The 27,495-nt window shown below is 37.5% G+C and overlaps 1 protein-coding gene across 4 annotated transcripts in view; it reads right to left on the bottom strand.

The window, feature by feature from the left end:
- Window positions 1-659: 659 nt before the first annotated feature.
- PDS5A (PDS5 cohesin associated factor A) overlaps window positions 660-27,495 on the bottom strand; it is a 96,812-nt gene continuing 69,976 nt past the window's right edge. For 2 of the 4 annotated variants that reach the window (XM_017509892.2, XM_017509893.2), the window contains exons 14-20: window positions 27,201-27,282; window positions 25,264-25,312; window positions 24,878-25,017; window positions 16,710-16,825; window positions 5,374-5,479; window positions 3,442-3,602; window positions 662-901 (exon numbers count right to left, since the gene is read on the bottom strand). In XM_017509892.2, coding sequence (XP_017365381.1) covers window positions 691-901; window positions 3,442-3,602; window positions 5,374-5,479; window positions 16,710-16,825; window positions 24,878-25,017; window positions 25,264-25,312; window positions 27,201-27,282 — 865 coding nt within the window. In that variant the 3' untranslated portion in view covers window positions 662-690. Of the gene's footprint in view, window positions 902-3,441; window positions 3,603-5,373; window positions 5,480-16,709; window positions 16,826-24,476; window positions 25,018-25,263; window positions 25,313-27,200; window positions 27,283-27,495 lie in introns of those variants that run through there. The other 2 variants (XM_017509894.2, XM_037731834.1) reach the window with 2 other exon arrangements.

The raw sequence follows: 27,495 nt of genomic DNA, 5'->3' as shown, positions 1-27,495 counted from the left end.
AACTTATAATAGGAATACATTTCTATTTTTTGCTTTATTTTTGTTTTATTTTTAGGAATATATTTCTAATAGTAAAATGAGGCCAATCATCATATGTAAAGAAAGGGAAACAAGATTAATTTTCAGGTAGGGTTCTTAGGTACTTCAAACTGGATTGTTCAAAATTATCTACTAATACTTTCTGAGAATAAATGCACCACTGAGCCAATAAAGCTAAAATTAAGTAAAATGTTCTAATATAAACACATAAAGCCAGGTGTGGTGGCTCATGTATGTAATCCTAGTACTTTGGAAGGCTAAGGCTTTGGGTGAATCACTTCACTCCAGGAGTTTGAGAACAGCCTGGGCAACATGGCAAAACCTCATCTCTATAAAAAATACAAAAATTAGCTGGGCATGATGGCATGTGCCTGTACTCTCAGCTACTTGGGAGGCTGAGGCAGGAGGACTGCTTGAACCTAGGAGTTCAAGGCTGCAGTGAGCAGAGTGCACCACTGTACTCAAGCACTGGTGACAAAGTCAGACCTTGTCTCAAAAACAAACTAAATAACAAAAACCACAAAACGTCCTTCAATATGAAGTACGTGAACATATAATCTAATCTAAAGGCTGGGAATGCAGTACCATATAAAATAGAAAGAATCCCTGCTCCCAAGGAATTTATATTCTAGGGGACTACATATAAACAGCTTAAAAAAATCTAGCTTCCATCTTCATCAAACTACAGAGCTTAAAAAATAAAGACCAATATAAACACAACCTATGTATTAGATATACCTCAAAAATCTGTGCAAGCTGGACTTCTTTATTTGTGAATATGGCGTGTATACAGTGCACAGCCTGTTTTGCTTGGTGTGGAGTACCCCTCTTTGCTTTTTGATGTAAAATGGGAATTAAGGTCCTGCAAAAAATAATATAGTTTTTTTTTCTTAAAGCTATAAAACAACAAGTATTCCTTTGGTTGACTTCCACTTCCCCTATATAGATGGATGCTGGCAGAGAAGCCTCTCTTAAAAATTATCTGAGCTAAAGAAAGACTTAAAAAAGCTCTCTCTCTACCCCCAAGTACAACCAAGAAATACAATGCCTCAAGAAAAAGCCTACTTCAGGAGACAACTTTTATTTTAAAGCTGTTTCACAAATATTCAAAATAATAAGCAGCCCTGAATTCATAATCTAAAGCTTACCCCATAACATGTTTTTACATTTACCTTCTAAGTGGAATATTGCTAATTTTTCAATTCCCTTTTATAATCCCCTTCAGTTATTTCAAAGCAGCTACGGAAAAAAGAGTAGCAAGAGGCCAAGGTGAAATAAAGTATGCAAAGATACAGATACATATATATCAGCAGAATGGCAATAAAAATATCTAACAATTATGTGCCAGACATCATTCTAGGTATTTACTTATGGATTAATTCAACTAATGTTCACATCCACTCACAGAAGACTATTATAGTCATTACACAGATGAGAAAACTAAAGCACAAAGATGTTATTTAAGCCTCCTGAGATGATGAAGCTAGGAAACTGAGAGTTGGGATTTGAAAATTAGCATTTCTTTCAAAATCCATACACTTAGCTTCTACACTGACAATGAAGAGTAAACTAAAACAGTCTTCTGTTAGGATGAGATGAAAAAACATGTAACAGTCTTCAAAAATTAAATGCTGATGACAGAAAAAAATCATTTGGTAGAATGAAGAAAATAGTGTGCTTATATGAACCTACTAAAAATAGACAAACATCTAGTAGATGAACATTCATAAAAAATATACATAGAAAATATTACTGGTGACTATTTTATTTTTTCTAGTTTCAGTTTGCTATAATGAATACAAGTATTTTTATAAGCAGAGGAAAACTGATTAGGTGAAATAAACATTTAAAGAAAGATATTTAATGTTTTATATATATATATATGTGTCATATATTTAATGTTATAAGAGCCTATTTTATAAATTATAAAGGTAGTGGTATCAAATGCAAGGGTGACAATGTCGTCTTATGATAACGGAAGTCTAGACATGAAAAGCTATACTGCAGGCTCCAAGCCATGCACCTTAACCAAAAATGGGAACATATGCTAGCTGGTTTAAGTCTAATTTGATGTTTATAAATATGCCTGAAGCTTCCCTCTATGGACTTTGGAATTATGAGATAGGAATGTCCATGCCCAAATAGACATCCTTGACTGAGTCATGACTACGCTTCTAAATGGAAGACGCATTTCCTCTCTCCTATCTGTTTAGTCTTTCACCACACCGTTTACCAAAGTAACACCTCTTATAAAATAACACTAGTGAATGATAAAGACAGTTTCGATCAAACAGTTGTTAAACGTATTACTAATTATTTTTAGCCTAAATAAAATAATACAGAAGTCAACTTTAACCTTTCTTCTTGTTTTTTCTAGAGCACTATAATCCAGTGATGCCGTCAGGGTTGTTATTGAGGTCTTTAGTGTTGTGCTTTTCTGTTTTCCTGTGATTATTTCCTTTCTTCTCCATTAGTGTTATGAATAAGGTGTTTTATTTCTCATGTCCAAAGTTAACTCTTCCATCTATACTCATTTTCAATTGCTTCCTTTGAGGTAGAATTCCTCTAAGAATAGATTCTTTGCCTTTAAAAAATGTATAGGTTTTCTTCCCTTGAAAAACTCATCAAAAACTTTATCCTATTGTCAACTATCTTTTTTTATGCTGTACACATATAAAGTTTATTATCTCTAGTCTATAAACTCCTTGAGGGCAGGGACTGATTGTGGTAACTTTTTTTTTTATCAGCCAGAATAATGCTGAGAATGAAGAGAACGTACAATGAACACTGAATTATTTCACAAGTTAAACTATTAGCTCACAAATTTAATAAAAACTTCAGGAGATTGCTTGCCCTATAATTACCATGTAAGGAAAATGGTATGTAGTTGAATATACCCTGAACTACCTACATATACCCTGAACATATGGTTCAACAGCTATTTGCAATGTGTTTTTCCCTCTAAAAGACGTCTTCTGCAATTTTTTTAAGTCTAAATATAACATCTCAGCAGAAATTCCACCTTAACCTTTTAAGATGCCAAAGTGAACCATTTGTCCCCTTTTTTGGTGGGACAGTAAAGTGACGGTTATTGAATTTATAACTCATTTACAGAAAAAAGATGGATACACATGGATCAGAAAGACATTAATCATTAATATAATAAAACACTAAATTCTGTGATAACTTTTGATTCTTAATATCTTAAAATAATTTTGTTCTAATGATGGGAGAGGCTTGTAAGACAAGGGAAAGACAAAACAGAGGAGGACACAGAAAAGTAGCTTCTAAATCAAAGTTGTCTTTCCTCTCTATCTTCCTACAAAGAAGGAAAACAATTATGCTACGGTTCCCACACTTAGAAACTTTTGTTATTTATCATGGGAGAAAAAGTGTACTCACGATCGTATTTGGGGAAGATCTGTTTCTATTTTGTGACCTGTATTTCTAAAAATTTGAATAGCAGCTTCTGCTACCTTGTCATCCTCCATTCTTAGGCACTGTAACAAGGACTCATATGTCTCTGCAGAGTGGAACGAGGTAGGATGTGTGAAAGACAGAACCTGAAAAAACAGATATAGCTTTAGAAGTACACATTGACATACAGCCTTTTGTCCTATTTTCTTCTTTACATCTTAGTCTATTCTGCTACTTGGAACACAAAACACAGGGCTCTGTTTTTATTGAATGTGATTTACAGTATTAATAACTCTTACCAGTTTATAAATATATTGTATTTAGGTGAAGGAATGCTTACTTGAAATAAAACCTCCATCCGTAATGACTCAATCTTTGTGTAATGTAAACAAAATGCTAACTCAGAACTTTCTTTGACTGGCAAAAAGATAATCTATGAGAAATTTTTTCTTTTCTTTTCTTTTTTTTGAGACAGGATCTCACTCTGTTACCTAGGCTGGAATGTGGTGGAACATCACAGCTCACTGTGGTCTCAAACTCCCACCTCAGCCGCCTGACCTGAGACTACAGGTACACCACATGCCTGGCTAAATTCTTTTGTTCTTTTTGTAGAGATGAGGTCTAGCTATGTTACCCAGGCTGGTCTCCAATTCCTGTGCTCGAGAGATCCTCCTGCCTTGGCTGGGATTACAGGTGAAAACCATTGTACCCTGCCGAGGAACTATTTCAAGTGAAATCTATCACTCATCATGACTATCAACAAAGAAGCCACTATTGTGAACTTTTAATTATGATTACAACATATAATTATTCCATTATGACACAAGCACAAATGTGCCCTTAAGTAATTTTTAACAAGTTAGATACATGTCTAAAGAGTTAACCTTCCATAAAGTAGAAACAATTCAGTTAATGTAGTATCAAGATTAGGGCTGAAAATAGAAGCAAGGAGAAAGGGAAATCGAGCAGGTGGTCTCCATTAATTAATTCAATAAGCACTTATTTAATGGTAAGTGCAGATATTGTCTCATTTGGCAAGATTTGGAGTGAGAATATCTAGTTATGTGGTTTTATTTACAAAAAATTGGAGAATTAAATCAGAAAAATGTAATAAAAAGCAATCTATTAAAATATATTGCCTTAAAGGTGGCTTCACTTTTAAAACGAATTGAAAATACAACTCAAATATTAAAAACATAATTAAAATCTTATTGAGGCATCATATCAATTCTTTCAATGCAATGATATTTAAGACTCTCAGAATACGATCCCATCATTCTTTTTCTATCTAACATCGCTGTACTTGGTTGTCTCTTCTCCCTTATGCCGCAGTGGTATCAATGTCTCTTTGCCTTCAATTTCTACTTTTCTTTTATTTAATCTGATGAAAGCTCTATCAAGGGCTGCAGCTGGTTGAAAGCCAGGTTAAAAGCCGGTGACAGTAACCTGCTTACCCAGTGGCACTCAACAATCTGGAACCTTGTCTCCCATTATTCCCCAAAGCACCACTTCTATCTACTCATGCCAGTCTCCCAAGAATCCCACAAATATGCCAAAAACTAATCACTTTGATGATGATATTCTACCCCCCTAGATTTTGTTATATATCCTGTCCAAAAAGTTTTAAGCCACACCTTGTTATTACTTAGTTAAGACTGGATTGTACAGCAATCACTAACAAGCACAGCAGGCATGGAAATGATAAACAGTGAAACAATCAACTATTAATTTATGATCTAAAATAATTACATTATGTTATGATGTAAAAACATGACTTTTACATAATCTGACTTTCAACACAAGTTTTAATCTTTCAAACAGCTTCCTATGAAGTAAGTCTGACACTTGCATATCCTGAAAAGAAGGCAAATTATGACCCTACGGAAATACATGGCAACAAAACTGTTTCAAAAATACCTTAAGAAGTTCAAGTCCTGAACGAATAGCTGTATCTGGACTTACACCCTCCTCTTCATCATCTGCGGTCCCCTCTATTGACTTATTCATCAATTTCACTAGTGCACTATTAAAAGAAGAAAATATAACTCAGTTACCACTATAGTAGTAACTATATCCTCATCACACTGTGATAGAACATATATAGAGCCTTAAAAGATCGAATTCAAAGGAATTTCTGTGTGCGTGTGGGTGGGGGGGAGTTCAACTTTGTCCTTTACTTGATAACTAAACTTCTACATATTATATCCCCCTAAGAAACTTAATGTATAAGAATAACTCTTCTTGGTTGGGCGAGGTAGCTCATGCCTGTAATCCCAGCACTTTGGGAGGCCAAGGAAGGTGGATCACGAGGTCAGGATTTCAAGACAGCCTGGCCACAAAGGTTAAACTCCATCTCTATTAAAAACTACAAAAATTAGCTAGGCACTATGGCAGGTGCCTGTAATCCCAGCTACTCAAGATGCTGAGGCAGGAAAATCGCTTGAACCTGGGTGGTTGCAGTGAGCCAAGATCGTATCACTGTACTGTACTCCAGCCTGGGTGACAGAGTTGAGACTCCATCTCAAAACAACAACAACAACAAAAACAACCAAAAAAACCAAAAAACTCTTCTAAAAAATAACAAAACTAAAATTAAATTACACAATACACATTGGTAATATATTCACATAAGTAATTTAATATTCATTTCCATATATACTGAGATCATTTTCAGTTTTAAGAACAACAATATAGTAGCTGCTAAATAGGCAATGACAACTGACTCAAAAATATAAATAATAAACATAAAAATGGACAAATGAATTAATATACTGGTAATTAATATACTGAATCAGTAATTTTATTTCTATAAATTTATAGCAAAGAAGCAAGTCATCAGAAGCATCATGCTATATTTATAAAGATTCATTAATTAGAAACAATGTAATTGTCAAAAATTAAGGAATTAGTTTTTCAAAATACCCACCTCCAAGAAATAGAATATTATCTGGTCAATAAAAAATCAGACTATGTACCAACATGGTACTATTTTAAGTAAAAACAAATGTGATTTCTGGTTTTGAGATTCTTTACTCATCAGTAAATTGAAGAAGATATTACCCTATTATGAGAACATTCAATTATTATTGCAAATGTTCAAAATAGTTTGGTTAAATTTTTTTCCTTTGGTGTTACATATATGTCAAATTGTTCATTAAAAAAATTTAAGTACCAAATATGTATAGGATGCAAATGCTGAAATTCTTTTCACTTACAAAACATTAACAAATAAAAATTATAAATATTCATGGGTACACAGTGATGTTTCCAGATATATAATGCATAGCAATCAGATCAGGATAATCAGCATATCCATCATCTTAAATACTTATAATTTCTTTGCTTTGGGAACATTCAGTACTCTCCTTCTAGCTATTTGAAACTATGTTAACTATAGTCATCCTACTGTGCTATGGAACACTAAAATTCATCCCTTCCATCTAGCTGTAATCTTATATCCCTTTTTGTAATTTTGTATCTCTCCATAACCTTCCCTTCCCACTACCTTTTCCAGCCTCTAGTCTCCTCTGCTCTATTTTTTGCTTCTGTGAGATCTACTTTTTTTTTAAGCTTCCACCTGCCAGTGAGAACATGTGGTAGTAAACTTCCTGTTCTTGGCTTATTTCACTTAACATAATGTCCTCCAATGCCATTCATATTGTTGCAAATAAGAGCACTTTATTCTTTTTTATAGCCCAAATAGTATTCCATTTATCTATGTACCATATTTTCTTTACCTATTCATTCCTTGGTAGACACAGAGAGATTTCAAATCTTGGCTATTGTCAATAATGCTGTAATAATCATGGGTGTACAGGTATCTTTTTGATATACTTATTTCATTTTATTTCTTTTGGATGTATACCTAGTAGTGGGATTGCTGGATCATATGGTAGTTATATTTTTTTAGTTTTTTGAGGGTCCTCCATACTGTTCTCCATAATGGCTATACTAATTTACAGATGTTGAAGTTTAAACTAGGTTTAGCACTTACTTTCCTTTCCCCAATTACATCACAAAAATTATTTTAAAATTCATCATTATCTTCAGTTAATCTGATAGTATTAAAAAATTGGTGTTTATGTGCACAAACATTAACCTAAAGTATAATTTATATACCACACAATTCACTGAATTAAATATACAACTCAATGGTATTTACTATATTCACAGAGATGTACTACCTAATTACAGAACATCCCACCACTGTCCTAAGTCAAATCCCTTACCTGTTAGCAGGAACTCATTCACCATTACTGCCTCCAGCCCTAGGCATTTACTAATCTATTTTCTGCCCCTATACATTTGCCTATTCTGAACATTTAATATTAATGGTATCATACAATTTGATATGGTTTGGCTGTGTCCAAACCACCCAAATCTCAGTTTTAACTGTAATAAGTCCCACATGCCAAGGGTGGGGCCAGGCAGAGATAACTGAACATGGGGGCAGTTTCCTCCGATATTGTTCTCCTGGTACTGAATAAATCTCAGGAGATCTGAAGGTTTTATAAAGGGGAATTCCCCTGCAAATACTCTCTTGCCTGTCACCACGTAAGATGTCCCTTTGCTCTTTCTTCATCTTCTGCCATGATTGTGAGGCCTCCCCAACCATGTGGAACTGTGAGTACATTAAACCTCGTTCCTTTATAAATTACCCAGTCTCGGGTATGTCTTTATTAGCAGCATGAGAACAGACTAATATACAACTGTTATCCTTTGTGACAGCCTCGTTTCAATAAGCATAATGTTCTTAACATTCATCCACACTGTAGCATTAATCGGTGTAGTAGAATTTAAATAAATTTCCAAATAATATTCCAGTATATGGATTTAAGAAAAACAATTTTTTATTTTATTGGGGGGGGGACAGAGTCTTGCTCTGTCACCCCCAGGTTGGAGTGCAGTGGTGCCATCTCGGGTCACTGCAACCTCTGCCTCCCGCGTTCAAGCCATTCTCCTGCCTCAGCCTGCCAAACAGCTGGGACTACAGGTACCCACCACCATACCTGGCTAATTTTTGTATCTGTAGTAGAGACAGAGTTTCGCCAAGTTGTCCACGCTGGTCTCGAACTCCTGACCTCAGATGATACATCTGCTTTGGCCTCCCAAAGTGCTGAAATTACAGGCATGAGCGACTGCGCCCGGCCAAGAAAATTTATTTATCCATTCATCAGTTGATGGACATTTAGCTTAACTCCACTTTTTTGGGATATTATGAATAATGTTGCTACAAACATTTTTCTTGAGTACATACTTGAATGGAACTATTGGGTTATATGGTAACTTTATATTTAACTTTTTGAGGAAGTACAAAACTGTTTCCCAAAACAGTTGCCATTTCATATTCCCACCAGAAATATATGAGGATCCAGTTTTTCCACATCCTCACCAACATATCTGTCTTTTTACTTACAGCCACCTCAGTGGATGTGAAGTGGTATCTCCCTGAGGAGATACATGCATATATAAAACATTCTCATCTCTACAAAATACTGCTCCATACCTCTTCTGTGGTCAATCCTGTGCTTATTTACCATCTTATCTAGTACTTGTTCAAAACTGCCCATTTAAAACTGAGTCATTTTTGGCCGGGCGCGGTGGCTCACGCCTGTAATCCCAGCACTTTGGGAGGCCGAGGCGGGTGGATCACGAGGTCAAGAGATCGAGACCATCCTGGTCAACACGGTGAAACCCCGTCTCTACTAAAAATACAAAAAATTAGCTGGGCATGGTGGCGCGTGCCTGTAGTCCCAGCTACTCGGGAGGCTGAGGCAGGAGAATTGCCTGAACCCAGGAGGCAGAGGTTGTGGTGAGCTGAGGTCGCGCCATTGCACTCCAGTCTGGGTAACAAGAGGGAAACTCTGTCTCAAAAAAAAAAAAAAAAAAAAAAAAAAGAAAATTTTACAAAAAAAAAAAAAAAAAAAAAAAAAGAGTCATTTGTCTTATTATTATTCAGTAGTCAGAGTTCTTTATACATCCTGATATAATTCTTCACCACATACATGCTTTTGAAGTATTTTCTCCCAGCTTGTGACTTTCATGTTCTCTCTAAGAAATCTTTGCCAACCTTATGTGTTTTCTGGAAATTTTAGATCTCATACTGTATTTTTAAGATTCATCCAATTTGAGAAAATCATTCCAAATTAAGCATTTTATTAAGAAATCCCAGTAAACATTGCATGAATTTAACAAAATTACAAGTGTTTCAAAAAATTTATAAATGTATGTAAATACTTGTGATAGGTTCCATGTATAAAATTAATGAGTATTAACTACCTGTCATGTGCCAAGTCTTACAGTTTACCTGAGAAATACATTGTGAAATGAGACACAATCTCTGCTATCATTGTAATGTTGGTAATCACCAGTATGAGTAAAGGAGCTACAAGCGAAAGACCAAAGTCTTGAAACCAGGATCATAATCCTTCCTCTTATAAGGAATTTTTCCACTTTTATAAATTAGATAAATAATATATACTTCACAGGGCTATCACCATGCAAAAGATGATCACCAATCCAATTGCCTCTTCGAAACTGCTTATGAAGTCTACGCTATACAACCAATGTTACAAATCTTCACCATCTATCTGAAGTCTGAATCTTCCCACTGAGCAACTTCATCTTTAACAGAAGACAGGGTAGTAATGGAAGCCTTGAGTGAAAACTCTTCTCTAATTTTCCATACCTAATCTTCGAATCTCCTCTAATTTGTGTCTATTATTTTGTCATGTCATAGGCTAAGATGTACTTCTTAACTGCTCTGCTTCCTTAGGAATGTTGCTCTTCAACTATATTCACCTTCCCTTATCTGCAATCTGTCTTGTTTTCACCTAGCACCTTTTCAAGGTATTTAAATATTCAAAATAATTTAGTCAAAAACTATAGCAGAAGATTCTTCTTCAAGCTTACTCCCTTTCCATCATCTCATTTCTCTCTGCTACTTTTTGTTTGAGGCTCAAACTCTGATTTTAGTCCTTTTTTTTTCTTGATCTTTTTTTGTTTTTTTTTTGAGACGGAGTTTCACTCATGTTACCCAGGCTGGAGTGCAATGGCGCGATCTCGGCTCACCGCAACCTCCGCCTCCTGGGTTCAGGCAATTCTCCTGCCTCAGCCTCTTGAGTCGCTGGGATTACAGGCACGCGCCACCATGCCCAGCTAATTTTTTGTATTTTTAGTAGAGACGGGGTTTCACCATGTTGACCAGGATGGTCTCGATCTCTTGACCTCGTGATCCACCCGCCTCGGCCTCCCAAAGTGCTGGGATTACAGGCTTGAGCCACCGCGCCCGGCCTTCTTGATCTTTTTTTGAGACAGTCTCATTCTGTTGCCAAGGATTGAGTGAAGTGCCACGATTTCAGTCCACTGCAACCTCCACTTCTTGGGCTCATTCTTTCACCTCAGCCTCCCACATTCCTGGGACTGCAGACCCATGCCATGGTGTTCAGCTAATTTTTGTATAGATGGGGTTTTGCCATATTGCCTAGGCTAGTTTTGAACTCCTGGACTCAAGTGATTTACCCACCTCTGCCTCCCAAACTGCTGGGACTACAGGCGTGAGTCACCACACCCAGCCTTGTCCTTTGCTTTTTATATAAAGTTGGTGCTGTCTACACTGATTGTCTCCACTGGTGCTGTCAATTTATCTCCTAAGCAGGGTTTTAGAAGGGTGATAAGGTTATGTATCCCTTTAATATGCTTAAGCCTCAGGGTAGCCAAGTGGTACCTACTGGCTTTCTGCTGAGCTGGGCCAGTAAACAGACTTCAGCAGTCTTCTCTGCATAAGTATCACTGATCATTTTCTCTGTGTTCCACAATGTAGATGTTGGAAAGGACTGTTGTATGCCTTTCTGAATCCATAACATTCTGGCTTTGTCCTTGTTACTCCACAGAAACTATTCTGGCCATTGTGATTTCTTCCCATTTCCTAATATAGTCGATGATTCTTAGTATTTAACTGACTTCTGGATAGCATCTGACCCCTCCAGATTTTAACCCCTCTTTGTTTTTTTTTTTTCTGCTTTTGACTATATCTGCTCAAAACGTTTCTTTTTTTAGGAGGGAGTCACTCTGTCACCCAGGCTGGAGTGCAGTGGCACCATCTTGGCTCACCACAACCTCCAACTCCTGGGTTCAAGCGATTTTCCTGCCTCCGCCTCCCGAGTAGCTGGGACTACAGATGTGCGCCACCAGGCCCAGCTAATTTTTGTATTTTTTTTTTTTAGTAGAAACAGGGTTTCACATATTGGACAGGCTGGTCTTGAACTCCTGACATCGTGATCCATCTGCCTCGGCCTCCCAAAGTGTTGGGATTACAAGCGTGAGCCACCGCGCCCCGCTTGCTCAAAACTTAAAAAAAAATTTAACCAAGTCCGTTATCTTTTCTGCCAGCCTCTTAATTGCTAGTTTCCCTCAGGATTCAGTCCTCAATCCTTTTCCTTTTTAAAATTTTACTCTTTCTCCTGGGTTTCAGCCATCATGACAATGACTACTTTATTTTCATCTACTACCTATAGACCATTAACAAACTGTAGCATGCATATGTCAAGCTGTATGAACATATGCATAGGGGGGAAATGGATTATATTTAGAATGATTTTCTATTAACTCCAATCCTTTCTTTCAAAATTCTAGACTAGGGGCGGTGGTTCACACCTGTATTCCCAGTACTTTTGGAGGCCAAGGCAGGTGGATGACTTGAGGTCAGGAGTTTGAGACCAGCCTGACCAATATGGTAAAACCCCATCTATACTAAAAATACAAAAATCCATCTGGCATGTTGACATGTGCCTGTAATCCCAGCTACTGGGGAGGCTGAGGCAGGAGAATCACTGGAACATGGAGGCAGAGGCTGCAGTGAGCCGAGATAGCACAGAGTGAGACTCCATCTCAAAAAAGAAAAGAAAAATTCTAGATTATCACCGAAGTGCATGCCAAGAATTATTTTATAAATATTTCTTGATTCCTTTTGCCTTTGCTATCTGCTATGTTTTCTTTCTAGAATAGGTACTAAAATATTCATTCAGCACTTAATATGTGTGAGGTATTATGCTAAATGTTTTACATATTCATATATTATTTAATTATCTTAAAAATTATAGTGAGTAGTGATTATCATTGTCCTTATTTTCGTATTTTTAGTAGAGATGGGGTTTGACCATGTTGGCCAGGCTGGTCTGAATTCTTGACCTCAGGTGATCCCTCTGCCTCAGCCTGCCAAAGTGCTAGGATTACAAGTGTGAGCCACCACATCCAGCCTATTGTCCTTATTTTCAAAGATGAGTAAACTGAAGCTCAGAGCAGCTTAAGTAATCTACTCAAGGGCACTGGCTGGTCACCTGGACTGTACTTCCCCTGCAATCTTTACCTGGCTCATCCCTGTAAGTCTTATCTTTCACTATCCATCATATGTGCCACCTATTTCAGGAGGTTTCTTTACAACAAACCCATCTCACACAATTTGGATTACATAACTATCTCCCCCCAGTTATGGAATGTACTTTACAAATCACTCTTTTAAGTATATGTTAAATGAATAAATAAGCCCTCTATTCGTCATTTAATATTTAAGAGTTGGTTATATGGAAGGACTGTAAGACATGTTTATCACTAAAATTAAAAGAATTACATAAAATTAGTCAATTAGAAATTCTAACTATTAGTTCACTTCTTTGAGCCCAAACAACTAATGATGATGCTGAAAAACTTCAGTTTTTGGTCTTTTAACACTGGAGATCAAATATTATGCTATAATTTGCTGAAGTAACAAAACCCTTGTGAGGCTTCATGGAGGCTTTGATTTTCTGATAGGATTACATGTCTCTTTCAAAGTTAATACGCTTAAGCAAGAGTGCCCAATTCTATTAGGTTATATACATGATCTATCCCATTAAAGTCAAATGGTACAGAGCAAAGGACATTAACATACAAAATAACACAGGCAGATTTAACTAACTGTTTTTGAATTACTATGATGTGGACAAAACAATTAGTCCCTCAAAGCCTTAATAGTTCCTTACTTATCTGCAAATGAGAAAATTAGAGGATAGGAAAATCAGGCCAGGTATGATGGCTCATGCTTGTAATCCCAGCGCTTTGGGAGGATGAGGTGGGCAGAATGCTTGTGCCCAGGAGCTCAAGACCAGCCTGGTCAACATGGCAAAACTGCTTCTCTACAAAAGAACTTTAAAAAAATTACCTAAGCATGGTGATGTGCCTATAGTTCCACCTACTCAAGAAGCTGAGGTCTGAGGCTGTTTTAGCCTTCTACAGTGAGCCAGGATCGTGCCACTGCACTTCAGCCTGGGCAACAGAGTAAGATCCTGTATCCAAAAAAGAAAAGAGAAAAAGAGAAGAAAAATCTTTTTTTTTTTGAGACTGAGTCTCACTCTGTTACCCAGAGTGCAGTGGTGTGATCTCAGCTCACTGTGAACTCCGCCTCCCAGGCTGGGATTACAGGCATGCACCACCATGCCTGGCTAATTTTTTCTAGTAGAGATGGGGTTTCACCATATTGGCCAGGCTGGTCTTCAACTCCTGACCTTGTGATCTGCCTGCCTCGGCCTCCCAAAGTGCTGGGATTAAAGGGATGAGCCACCACGCCCGGTCAGAAAAGAAAATCTTAATAAAAAACGGCTGGGTGTGGTGGCTCACGCCTATAATCCCAGCAATTTTGGAGGCCGAAGTGGGAGGATCGCCTGGGTCCAGGAGTTTGAGACCGGCCCAGAGAACATGGCAAAACCCTGTCTCTACCAAAACAAACAAACAAACAAACAAAACACCCCCACAAAATTAGCCAGGTGTGGTAGCATGTGCCTGTGGTCCCAGCTACTTAGGAGGCTGAGGGAAGAGGATCACCTGAGCCCAGGAGGTTGAGGCTACAGTGAGCTATGATCATGCCACTGTACTCAAGCGTGGGAGACACAGCAAGACCTTGTTTTAAAAAGAAAAAAAAAGATGAAAAAGATATACAAAAGTAAATTTTGTTGATTTTATTTTATATGGTGAGAGATGAGAGATAGGGGTCTAGTTTTAACAAAATAAAAAACACCAAACAAAAAATCAAAACCACACACACACATACACACAAAAAATGCAATTTAAAAATGGGAAAATATCTGAACAGACATTTCTCAAAAGAAGACATAAAAGTAGCCAACGGGTATATGAAGAAATGTTTAACATCATTAATCATTAGAGAAATGCAAATGAAAACCAAAAGGAGAAACATTACCTCAGTTAAAATGGCTTTTTATCAACAAGACAGGGAATAACAGATGCCACCAAGGATGTGGAGAAAAGTGAACCCTCGTACACTGTTGGTGGGAATGTAAATTAGCATAGCTACTATGGAAAACTGCATGAAGGTTCTTCAAAAAACTAAAAACAGATCTGCCGTATGATCTAGTAATTCCACTACTGGGTACGTATTTTTTATAAAGGAAATTAATATATGGAAGAGATATCGGCACTCCTATGTTTATTGTGTCACTATTCACAACAGCCAAATATGGAATCAACCTAAGTGCCCATCAATACATGAAGAAAGAAAATGAGGTATATATGTACAATGAAGAATCATTCAGCCATAAAAAAGAACGAAATCCTGCCATTCGCAGCAACACATATGGAAATTGAGCTTATTATGTTAAATGAAACAAGCCAAGAACGAAAAAACAAATAATTGCATATTCTCAGTCACAGGTGGGAGCTAAAAATATGGGCCTCATGATGACAGAGTAGACTGGTGGTTACCAGAAGCTGGGAAAGGGGCAACGAAGAGAGGTTAATTAATAGATATAACAGTGTTTTAGAGATTGGTAGAGTGACTACAGTTTACTAGCTAGAAGAGAATTTCAATATTTCTAGCATAAAGATGAATATTTAAGGTGATGTATATCCCCATTACACTGATCTGATCTTCACAAATTGTATGAATTTATTAAATTATTAGATATAGCCTGAATATATGTATGTTTATTATGTTATGGGCTGACATGTGTTTCTCCCAAATTAATATGAATTCTAATCCCCAGTATCTCAGAATGTGACTGCAGTTAGAGATAGGGCCTTTAAAGAGACAATCAAGGTAAAATAAGATTGAATGGGTGGGGCCTAATCCAATATGATTATTGTTCTTATAACAGATTAGGACAAATATGCTGGGTGCACGGAGAAAAGACCACAAGAGGACACAGTGAGAAGGAAGCCATCTGCAAACGAAGGTGAGAGGCTTCAGGAAAAAAAATAAAAATTGCTGATATCTTGGATCTCAGGCTTACACCTCCAGAATTGTGAGAAAAGAAATTTCTTTTTTTTAGGCTAGCCACTTTGGGATATTTTATTATGAAAGCCCTAGCAAATGAATACAATCAGCATTTTAATACAGTCACATCAGTGATTCACCTAAGGTGAAATATACAGTAAAGCTTGGGCACTGGAACTGATCTCTGAATTCTAGGCTGTTTGGAAAAAGAACCAATAAGTGCTGCATAGTAACCCAATGTGGAAAGATATATAACTTATCTACTGGAAAAATGATTAATGCAAGATAAAAGCATTACCAGAAGTTTGCAGTAGGAAATCATTAAAAACAACAGAAAAGTCTGAAATCATGAGAATACGTAATAAAAAAATCAATAGCTAATGTCTATGATGCCAGGCTGCTTACCTTTTATATGCTATCTTGAATTAACACAATCATCCAACAAGATTTTATGCCCATATTAAAGTTGAAAATAAATGAAAATTCAAAGACTTTTTCCAAAGCCACAAAGTAGACTTATGTTTTGAAACCAAATTTGTCTCAAGACAATCCTGTCCTCTTTCCAATAAACCATTCTGTTCTCACACATCAAATGAACAGTTACCACTATACTACACAATTCTGTAGTAATATATACTACAGAATATTATGGGGCCATTAAAATGCTTAAGAAAACTCAGAGGTTGGTCAACAGCCACACAGATCTAAAACATTCCTTTCTCTATCTTTCTCTTTTTTCTAAGTTTTCTTTAATGAGAATACGTAAGCTAAAGATAAACATAAAAACCCTTTAAAAACAAAAAGCATTAAATAAAGCCAAAGATCATAAAACAAGCAGGCTTTCCCTTTAACTTGAATGATGTAACACCCCTGTGATTAAAAAGAGACATACAGAGGTTCTTAGGTATCCTTAGAGGCCTAGAATTTAAATTAACAACACTGAAGTTTCAGATTATCTATTTTTGAGTGAATATACTTCCTAGCTTACCTTATGGCTTCTGAATCAATGTGCACAGGTGCGATTCTTTCCAACAGAAATTTGACCATCTCTAGAAAAGGATTTGTTGGTTGCTTAGGATTTGCAAGTTTCCGGGCTATTTCCCTCTATAGAAAGAAAAGAGTTTTACCAAGTGTGATTTGCTTTCACATTTTTCAAAAGGAAAATAACTGTAGGCCAAGAAAAGGAACTGAAATATTCAAAATCAACATAAGTGAGAATTTTCTGCTCTAAACCCTAGCTTAAATTTTTACACCCACTGAGCAATCACTGCAAAATCTGGACAGCGGAGAAAAAAAGTGGATGATGTCGTTTCTGAGTGAACGCAGTCTTACCTCACAGTTCTTCAATGAAATTATTGTTTAATATAGCAACCTTTTTCTGTCACCAGGCTAGGGTGCAGTGGCGTAATCTCGGCTCACTGCAGCCTCCACTTCCTGGGTTCAAGTGATTGTCCTGCCTCAGTCTCCCGAGTAGCTGGGATTACAGGTAGGTGCCACCATGCCCAGCTAATTTTTGTAGACAAGGTTTCACCACGTTGGCCAGGCTGATCTTGAACTCCTAACCTCAAGTGATCCCCCTGCCTCGGCCTCCCAAACTGTTGGGATTACAGGTGTAAGCCACCGTGCCTGGCCTATCGCAACCTTTTTAATGCTCTAATTATGAATGTAAATGATTTGTACTTTTATGGGTATGCTTTTTTGGTTTTGTTTCATAATTTGACAGAATATTGTGTTTTGTTTCAGTTAACTTTTTTTTTTTTTTGAGATGGAGTCTTGCTGTCACCCAGGCTGGAGTGCAATGGCACAATCTTGGCTCACTGCAACTTCTGCCTCTTGGGTTCAAGCACCTCTCCTGCCTCAGTCTCCATAGTAGCTGGGATTACAGGTATGTGCCACCACACCTAGCTATTTTTTGTACTGTTAGTAGACATGGAGTTTCGCCATGTCGGTCAGGCTGGTCTTGAACTCCTGGACCTCAGATGATCTACCAGCCTTGGGCTCCCAAAGTGCTGGGATTACAGGCATAAAGCCACCATACCTGGCCAGTTAATTTGTTTTTAAAAGTAGATATTCATACATATATAAATATTTGCAAAAGTTTTCAGTTCTGAAAAAACACAGGTGAAGTATAAATGAGAACCCTGTACACCCCTAATATTTATAATTTAGATATATAATTATGAAAGACTGATAGATGACCCCAATAATAAAAGTAACTCTCAGCCAGGCATGGTAGCTCACACCTGTAATCAAAGTACTTTGGGAGGCTAAGGCAGGTGGATTGCCTGAGCTCAAGAGTTTAAGACCAGTCTGAGAAACATGGCAAAACCCTGTTCCTACCAAAGAATACAAAAAATTAGCCAGGCGTGACGGCACTCACCTGTGGTCCCAGCTACTCAGGAGGCTATGGTGGGGGGATCACTTGAGCCTGCTAGGTGGAGGTTGCAGTGACCACCTGAGATTGCATGGCTGCATAGACCCTGTCTCAAAAAACAACAACAACAAAAAAGTAACTATTCATTTAAACTCAAAGACTATGGTATTAGGCCAGGTGCAGTGGCTCATGCCTGTAATCCCAGTATTCTGGGAGGCCAAGGCAGGTGGATCATTGGTCAGGAGTTCGAGACCAGCCTGACCAACATGCTGAAACCCTGTCTCTACTAAAAATACAAAAATTAGCAGAGCATGGTGATGCATGCCTGTAATCCCAGCTACTCAGGAGGCTGAGGCACAAGAATCACTTGAACCTGGGAGGCAGAGGTTGCAGTGAGCCAAGATCGCACAACTGCACTCCAGCCTGGGTGACAGAGCAAGACTCCATCTTGAAAAAAAGAAAAAGAAAAAAATCTTCTTTTAAAAAGGTATTCTTTCATGTGCACACTTATCTTTGTTACACAATTACTGTTATGGCTACTAAAAATAAATTAGAAGGGAATTTAATATTATCAATATTTGTTGCAGCTGGAATCAGTAATGTAGAAAAGGATATAGCAGTTTCTTACAAGAAGGAACTTCCAAAGTTTTAACTTTCATATTCAAGTGAGATGTGCATTACATTCATTGAATTATAAAAAGATATAACTAAACAAAAACACGGCTGAGGCAGGAGGATCGCTTGAGTTCAGGGGTTTGAGACCGGCCTGGGTAATATAGTGAGATCTCATCTCTACAAAAAATCAAAAAATTAGCTGGGAATGGTGGCACACACCTGTAGCCCCAGCTACTTGAGAGGTTAAGGTAGGAGGATCACTTGAGCCCAGGCGGTTGAAGATGTAATGAACTATCATCACATCACTGCACTCCACAGACTGGGCAACACAGTGAGACGCTGTCTCAAAACACACACACACACACACCCCTCAACACTTCTGAACACAACTGCTAAGGCACTGTCTTCTTCCCTAAATCATCTCCCCTGACATCCAGTCAGCCAATCTAGAAATAAAGCAGTCATTCTTCGCACAGTGGTCTAATTCCTATTTATCCTTTAAAATTCAACTTAGGAGTCACTTATTCTAGAAGAAGTAATTCCTGGACCTATTTCCATCCCTGCTTGGGATGAGTAATGCTCCTTTATTTTACCAAAGCACACAATTCCATAAAAATATTTATTGGCCTCTGTCACTTATTCTGTAAGCTCCATGAGAATCTGTGTATTATAAAATGTATTAAATCATGCAGTGAATTATAACGGTGTGTGCTTGATCAAAAAAGAAAATAGTATTTGGACTTCTGAAGATACAATGAATATCCACATAATTAGGTAGAGAAGGGTTTTTATAAGTGTAGTCCACAAATTATTCATGTTGAGACTTGGTTAAAAGATAGATTTATGCTGGGCGCGGTGGCTCACGCCTGTAGTCTCAGTACTTTGAGAGGCTGAGACGGGAGGAACACCTGAGGTCAGGAGTTCAAGACGAGCCTGGCTAACATGGTGAAATCCCGTCTTTAAAAAAAAAAAAAAAGATGGATTCACGATCCTACGTCACACCTATTTTAAAGATCCTTACTCTTTGTAGTGTAAGACCTAAAAGAACGACCATTTATTGAAACCCTGCAGTCAGTGCAGGGAGGCCCTGTATAAAGCCACATATAAAATTTCATTTTACTTTATTCTTTTAAAAATCCTATGAGGGTGATAATATTTATAGGTGAAGAAAATGAATAAGGAGGCTTGAAAATACTGAGTAACTTACTAAAGGTCACATCGGTATAGCCGATATTCAAACTGAGGACTGTTTCATTAAATGCTGAATAAGCAAGCTTCCTGGAAAATATTAAAATTGGGGGACCACTGTCATAGATGGGCAATGAAGCATAAACTAGGAGGCGCAGCTGAAGCTATGGTAAATATGTGGTCCCTCTCTAGCATCAAGGTGTAGAAACCTAAAACTTGAATTCTAAAAGGAAAATATATCCATATATCACATTTCAATTCCACTGCTTTCTTTCATTACATCCACCACCCCACATACAAATACACATGTCTCTGTTGATAATCTTTGCTCAAAGTACTTTTGCTAAGATGTTTCAGAAATAGAACTTGGACAAAGAGGAAGGAAAATATTAGATTTATATGCCTACTAACTCTCTTACCAAGTAATATCTACCTCTTGAGAAGTGAGATATGATTGTAATTTACAAAAATAAAGAGGTAGTGATAAATACACATTAGGGTGCAGAAAAGGAACTCTCAAGGATGGAGTGAAAGCTACATAGAATGAGAGAAACTAAATTTTATGGTTGCATATTTTACTTTATTCTTTTTTATCAGAACAGGAACAGGGTATCATCGAAAATATGTAAATAATATTCAGTAGCCCGGGGGGGGGGGCGGGGAGGACGAACTCATAGAAGTACTCTAACAGAGGTCGTTTCATGTGTCTAAAGAGTATTCTAAGTCTCACTTTACATATGAGAAGATATAGTTAAATAACATGCTCAATCACACATGCTAATATAAGAGTTAGGAAAGAAGGTATCATGAAACCATGCTCTTAACGCCGTATGGTCTTCATTTCTACCGTGCTGGTTCCTGACCTCAAGTGATCTGCCCACCTCAGCTTTCCAAAGTACTGGGACTATAGGAGTGAGCCACTGTGCCTGGCCTTTTCAAGCTATTTCATTGTATGATCTAATTATAATATTAGATTCTCTGCAGGACACAGTACTCTGGAACTAGAATTCTAAATGCCAAAGAAGTCAATGAAACTTTTAAGCGTTTTCAGCAAATTACACAGCTCAGAAGTGCAAAGGTTGTTGGGCATGGTGGCTGGGATCACTTGAGTCCAGGAGTTTGAGACCAGCCTGGGCAACATGTGAAACCCTATTTCCACTAAAAATACAAAAATTACTCAGGTATGATGGTGCATACCTGTAGTACCAGCTACCTGGGAGGCTGAGGCAGGATGATCACTTGAGCCTGAGATGCAGAGGTTACAGTGAGCTAAGATTGTGTCATTGCACTCTAGCCTGAGTGACAGAGAAAGACCCTTCTCAAAACAAGAAAAATATAACCAAGTAAATAAAATTTAAAAAAGAAGTACAAAGATTGAAGTAGTCTGGGCATTTGGCATGTCCACATTCCAAGCCCTGGGAGATGAGCCCACTCTTCTCTAACCTAAATTGGTTTCCTCCCCATGTACTCCTAATTATTGGTATTTGCAGATCTCTATGCTGAATAAATGATACTTGTTCCACGGAGCTAGACCTCTTTGTACATACATCCACTATAGTCTTTATCCTTTATAAGTTATTTTAAAACTAATCAACTTTAATCCTTTCTAGAACAAAGTTAGACATATATAAATTGAAATTAGGTTCTTTTATTTGACTCTGTAAGTCTGGTTCCAAGAACAGTACTTGACGTTTATGTGTAATATTGTAAGAAGGATTATTTATTTAAATCCAATAGGGCAGTGCAGAGCCATATATATGGAGAAATATATACCCCTACCCCCACACACAAAGAATTATGCATCACTCAATGGTAGAGACAGATTTTGAGAAATGTGCTGTTAAGGCAATTTCATCATGTGAACATCATAGAATGCATGCACACAAACCTAAATGGTATAGCTTACTACTTCTATGTTACGAAACTGTACAGCATGTTCCTATGCTGAATACTGCAGGGAACGGTCACAATATTTGTGTATTTAAACATTATCTAAACACAGAAAGGGTAAAAAGATGAAAACACAACATAAACCACATAATAAAAATGCTATATAAAAGATAAAAAACAGTACATCTACATATAGAGCACTTAGCATAAACAAAGCTTACAAGACTAGAAGTTGATCTGGGAAAGCCACTGAGTAAATGGTGAGTGAATGTGAAGGAACAGGACATTACTGTACACTTTAGAAATTACTGTAGACTTTATAAACACTGTACACTTAGGCAGCACTAAACTTACTTAAACATTTTTTCTTTCTTCAAAGATAAATTAGCCTTAGCTTTTTGTAATATTTTTACTTAATAAACTTCAAGGTTTTTTTAGCTTTTTAAAAATTTTTTGGGCCTTCTCTTCCCGATTCTTCCTGGAATTGGGAAAAGCTGGGTTGAGAGGGCAAAAAAAAAAAATTTCTTTTGGAGGCAGGATCTTGCTCTGTCACCCAGGCTGAAATGCAGTGGTGTGACCTTTGTCACTATAGGCTTAAACTCCTAGGCTCAAGTGATACAGTGATACTCCCATCTCAGCCTCTGGAGGAGGCAGGACTATAGGCGTGCACCACCACATGCAGCTAGTTTTTTTTAGTGTTCTGTAGAGGCAGGGTCTCGATATATTGCCCAGGTTGGTCTCAAACTCCTGGCTTCAAGTGATCCTCCTGCCTAGGCATCCCAAAGTGCCGGGATTACAGATGTTAGCCAATGTACTGGTGTTTTTTTTTGTTTTGTTTCTTTCTTTTTTTTTTTTTAGCTTTTTGACTCTATGCAATAAAACTTAGCTTAAAACACACATTTCACAGGTGTACACAAAATATTTTCTTTCCTTATATCCTTATTCTATTAGCTTATTATTATTGACTTCTTCCTATTAAACATTTTTATTCTATTAGCTTATTCCTATTAAAAATTTTCTTGGCTGGGAGTGGTGGCTCACACCTATAATCCCAACACGTTGCAGGGCCAAGGAGGGCAGATTTCTTGAGCTCAGGAGTTCCCTGTCTCTACAAAAAGTACAAAAATTAGCTGGGCATGGTGGCATGTGCCTGTAGTCCCAGCTACTCAGGAGACTGAAGTGGAAGGATCACTTGAATGCAGAAGGTTGTGTGGCTCGCACCTGTAATCCCACCACTTTGGGAGGCCAAGGCGGGTGGATTACCTGAGGTCGGGAGTTCAAGACCAGCCTGACCAACACAGTGAAACCCTGTCTCTACTAAAAACACAAAAATTAGCCATGTGCGGTGGTGCATGCCTATAATCTCAGCTACTTGGGAGGCTGAGGGATGAGAATCACCTGAACCCGGGAGGTGGAGGTTGCAGTGAGCTGAGATCACATCACTGCATTCTAGCCTCAGCCATAGCCTCTATTTCGAAAAAAAGAGAAGAAAAAAAAAAAAATCTTTTAGCAACCCTATGAGGTTGATTAAAGTCTACAGATCAGCAAAACAGGGCTCAAATAAATATACTGAATTACTTACGAAAGATCACACTGGTAATAAATGGTATGGTGGAAACCTATGACTCTCTCATAATATGCTGAATAAATGAGGCTGGGTACAGTGGCTCACAACTGTAATCTCAGTGTTTCAGGAGGCTGAGGTGAGATCACTTGAAGCTGAGAGTTTGAGGCCACCCTGGGAAACATAGAGACCCCTGTCTCCACAAAGGAAAAAAAGTTTTTTTGTTTTTTGTTTTTTGTTTTTTTTTGGGGAGACAGAGTTTCGCTCTTGTTATCCAGGCTGGAGTGCAATGGCGTGATCTCGGCTCACCACAACCTCCGCCTCCTGGGTTCAAGCAATTCTCCTGCCTCAGCCTCCTGAGTAGCTGGGATTACAGGCACACGCCACCATGCCCAGCTAATGTTTTGTAGTTTTAGTAGAGATGGGGTTTCACCATGTTGACCAGGATGGTCTCGATCTCTTGACCTCGTGATCCACCTGCCTCGGCCTCCCAAAGTGCTGGATTACAAGCGTGAGCCACCGCGCCCGGCCAAAAAAAAGTATTTTTTAAAGACAGTTTCACTCTTTCACCAGGCTGGTGTGCAGTGGCCTGATCTCAGCTCACTGCAAGCTTTGCCTCCTGGGTTCAAGGGATTCTCTTGCCTCAGCCTCCAGAGTAGCTGGCATGTACATCACACCCGGTAAATTTTTGTCTTTTTAGTAGAGACAGGGTTTCACCATGTTGGCTAGGCTGGTCTCGAACTCCCAACCTCAGGTGATCCACCCACCTCAGCCTCCGAAAGTGCTGGGATTACAGGTGCAAGCCACCATGCCAGGCCTATAAAAAATTTAAAAACTTAGTCGATGTGGATGCATGTGTCAGTATCTAGCTATGTGGAAGGCTGAGGTACAGGATCACTTGAGCACAGTTTAAGGCTACAGTAAACTATGACTGTGACACTGTACTCTATGCTGGATGACAAAGCAAGACTATCTCAGGAAACAAACAAAAAAAAAGCCGAATAAATGAAGATTTCCCTCCTGATAGCTTCAAGAATACTGTTTTATATGAAATGAGTTCAAGAGTAGAATGAAGACAAAAGTCTAGATAGGAATTTATCTGTAAATGAAAACAGATATATGGCAATGTTACTGCTGCTAATTTACTGACAAGGATTGTTTCCATTCTAATACATGAAAGAAGGAAATGCATGTGCACACAAGCATTCAGAAAATACTTAACAGTTACTCAATGAATGTCTACTAAGTACAAAGTACTTTATCTTGTAAAATTCCTAAGACCAATCTCCCTGGCTTAGTTCTGTAGCATTTTCCTGGAATGTGGCTGGAGAGTGAATGGCAGATACAGAATTAACTTGACAACAGAGTAACTGAGAGTAATTACTCTCAATTAAATTTGTGTAAATTTAACAATAATCACTCTCAGTTAAATTTACACAAATCACTCTGTGTATAACAGGCTTTAATGAAATACGTATTTCTGTAAGTAAAGCTAGAGAAAAAGTGTAAAGTATGATTTACTAACCACACAAACATCTGCCTGTTTGCAAGAACAGGTTGGGCTGATTAATAACTCCAATTGAGACCGAAGTTTCTCGTCATCGCCGAGAACCTGGTTAAATTTCTTCACAAAATCTTGTGCTTTCCCAGGGTCAGGCAAATTCTCTATAAAATTAAGAGAGAAATCAGTATTAGAGAAGAAGAAGAAAAAAAACTATTTTACTAAGTGAAAAACAGGTGTCATAAAAATATTATGGAGCCATTAAAAGAAAATCAGCCTGATTCTTAGAAATAAAATTAAGATGAAGACTCTTTTATTTTACTTAGCATTAAATCAATAGTCCCATTGGGTAAATAATTTGTCTGTAATGACGTTTATTACATGTTTAGTGAGTAAATAAACATACTCACTTGCTATGGTCATCAGTTTTCCAAACATGGCAGAACAGTTAGCCTCTGACTGAAATTTAAAACAGAAACAAAAGAAAAACTAGTTATATATGTTAACAAATTTCTGTAACAAAAATCAGTACTCATTACTGTACATTTTCCATGAAGTTAAAAAAAAGTTCATCACAATCTGCTCAATGGAAAATGGTTTCACCACATGTATACACTAAATTAACAACAAGGAATTATAAAGTAGCAACTATTAAGACAAATAGAAAAAAGATGTTAGGAGGAAGGTATTTTAAAAATCACAAGTATACAACTTTCATGTGAAAGTTAAATTGCCAGAAGACTGAAAAAAGATCAATGAGGCAATTAACATATAAAATTATCATATCAGAATTACTGTGAAACTACATGCCACAAAAAAGTAAAAATATAAAGTGGAAATTTTGCCTTCTGGAATAGAGTTTTGTTAGTTATTTTGTGGCCCATTACTTAAATATCTTCAAGAAAACTTTCTTTCTAAAATTACTCCCCTTTCCTCTATCCCATATAGCATTATTTTATTATTAGTTTTAATTTATATTAAATTTGAATAATTTAGTTTAAAAGCTAGAAGACCATGCCCTCACAGGCTATCTGTTTTTGTTAATAGTTTTGATGGAATACAGTCATGTCTATTCCTTTACATATCATCTATGACTAATTTTGCAAAGGCAGGATTGAATATCTGACCAGGGACTCTATGCCTCGCAAAATATATGTTTTTGCTATCTATTAATTTTTTTTTTTTAGACAGAGTTTCGCTCTTGTTGTCCAGGCTGGATTGCAATGGCGTGATCTCAGCTCACTGCAACCTCCGCCTCCTGGGTTCAAGTGATTCTCCTGCCTCAACCTCCTGAGTAGCTGGAACTACAGGCATGTGCCACTACGCCTGGCTAATTTTGTATTTTTAGCAGAGATGGGGTTTCTCCATGTTGGGTCAGGCTGGTCTCCAACTCCTGACCTCAGGTGATCCGCCTGCATCAGCCTCCCAAAGTGCTGGGATTATAGGTGTGAGCCACTATGCCCAGCCTCTGTTGATTTATTTTAAAAGTGTGCCAGGCTGGGTGCAGTGTCTCACACCAATAATCCTAGCACTCTGAGAGGCCTAGGCAGGCAGACTGTGTGAGCACAAGATTTTGAGACCAGCCTGGGCAACATGGTGAAAACACACCTCTACAAAAATATACAAAACCTAGCTGGGTATGGTGAAGCACACCTGCAGTCCCAGCTACTCAGAAGGCTAAGGTGGGAGGATCACCTCAGCCCAGTGACATCGAGGCTGCAGTGAGCTGTGATCATACCACTGTGTGACAGCCTGGGCAACAGAATAAGATCCTGTATTTAAAAAAAAAATATATATATATATACCAGCTCCTCTTCCATTACCCATGTGTCCCAGAGAGGTCTGTATATATGATCCCCTGGTTAAGAACACCTATTCTAGTGAATACACTTAAAAATATAAATTTTTCTTCTTCCACTTTGCAAAAACTTGGGGGCATTATTTCTTTTTTAGTTGGCCATTGGCATATTTATAGGATTGATATCTGATACTCACTCTATACTGAGAGACCATGAATCATGCAGTGAAAAAGAAATATGACATCTAATATAATTTCATCTTGAAATTTAATTCTAATTATTTGAAAACTGATTAATTATATATAAACTCTTAGTGTCTGAAAACTTTATATAAACTAGAAAACACTATTTCTTTGCCCAAACTGAAAAATAAGAGTTTGTTATATTCATTTTAAATGGAAATTTAGTTTAGACAACTACAGGAATTATGTTTAACTGACATTTGGAAAATAAAACAAGTGAGATACAATTCTTTGCTTCACTATATAGAACTACAGAAAATCTGAACAATGACTGTAATAAAATATGAATTTAAACAGTGAACCTACTGTAGGCTGCTTGTGCAAATCCAACAGTTCGCGTACATGACTCCGAAGCATGTTCTGACACTTCCACATTTCATTGAGAGCTCTATCAAGTCAGGAATATGAAAAAATACATTATATAACAATACTGGAAATTATTCATATTCGGTTTTACAACTTTTTTTGTGGCATGGTACATATATGTACACCATTCTTCTACATCTACCTAAAAGTTTAAGCACCACAAAATATATCTATTACAATTTAAGAAAATTTAGTACAAATGGTAAATATAAGCCTTTTTATGAGAGAAAATATT

This window comes from Cebus imitator, unplaced genomic scaffold (assembly GCF_001604975.1).
Source record: "Cebus imitator isolate Cc_AM_T3 unplaced genomic scaffold, Cebus_imitator-1.0 Scaffold425, whole genome shotgun sequence".
Lineage (NCBI taxonomy): Eukaryota > Metazoa > Chordata > Mammalia > Primates > Cebidae > Cebus > Cebus imitator.
The sequence above is the reverse complement of the archived record's forward strand: the minus strand, read 5'-3'. Positions and strand labels throughout refer to the sequence as shown.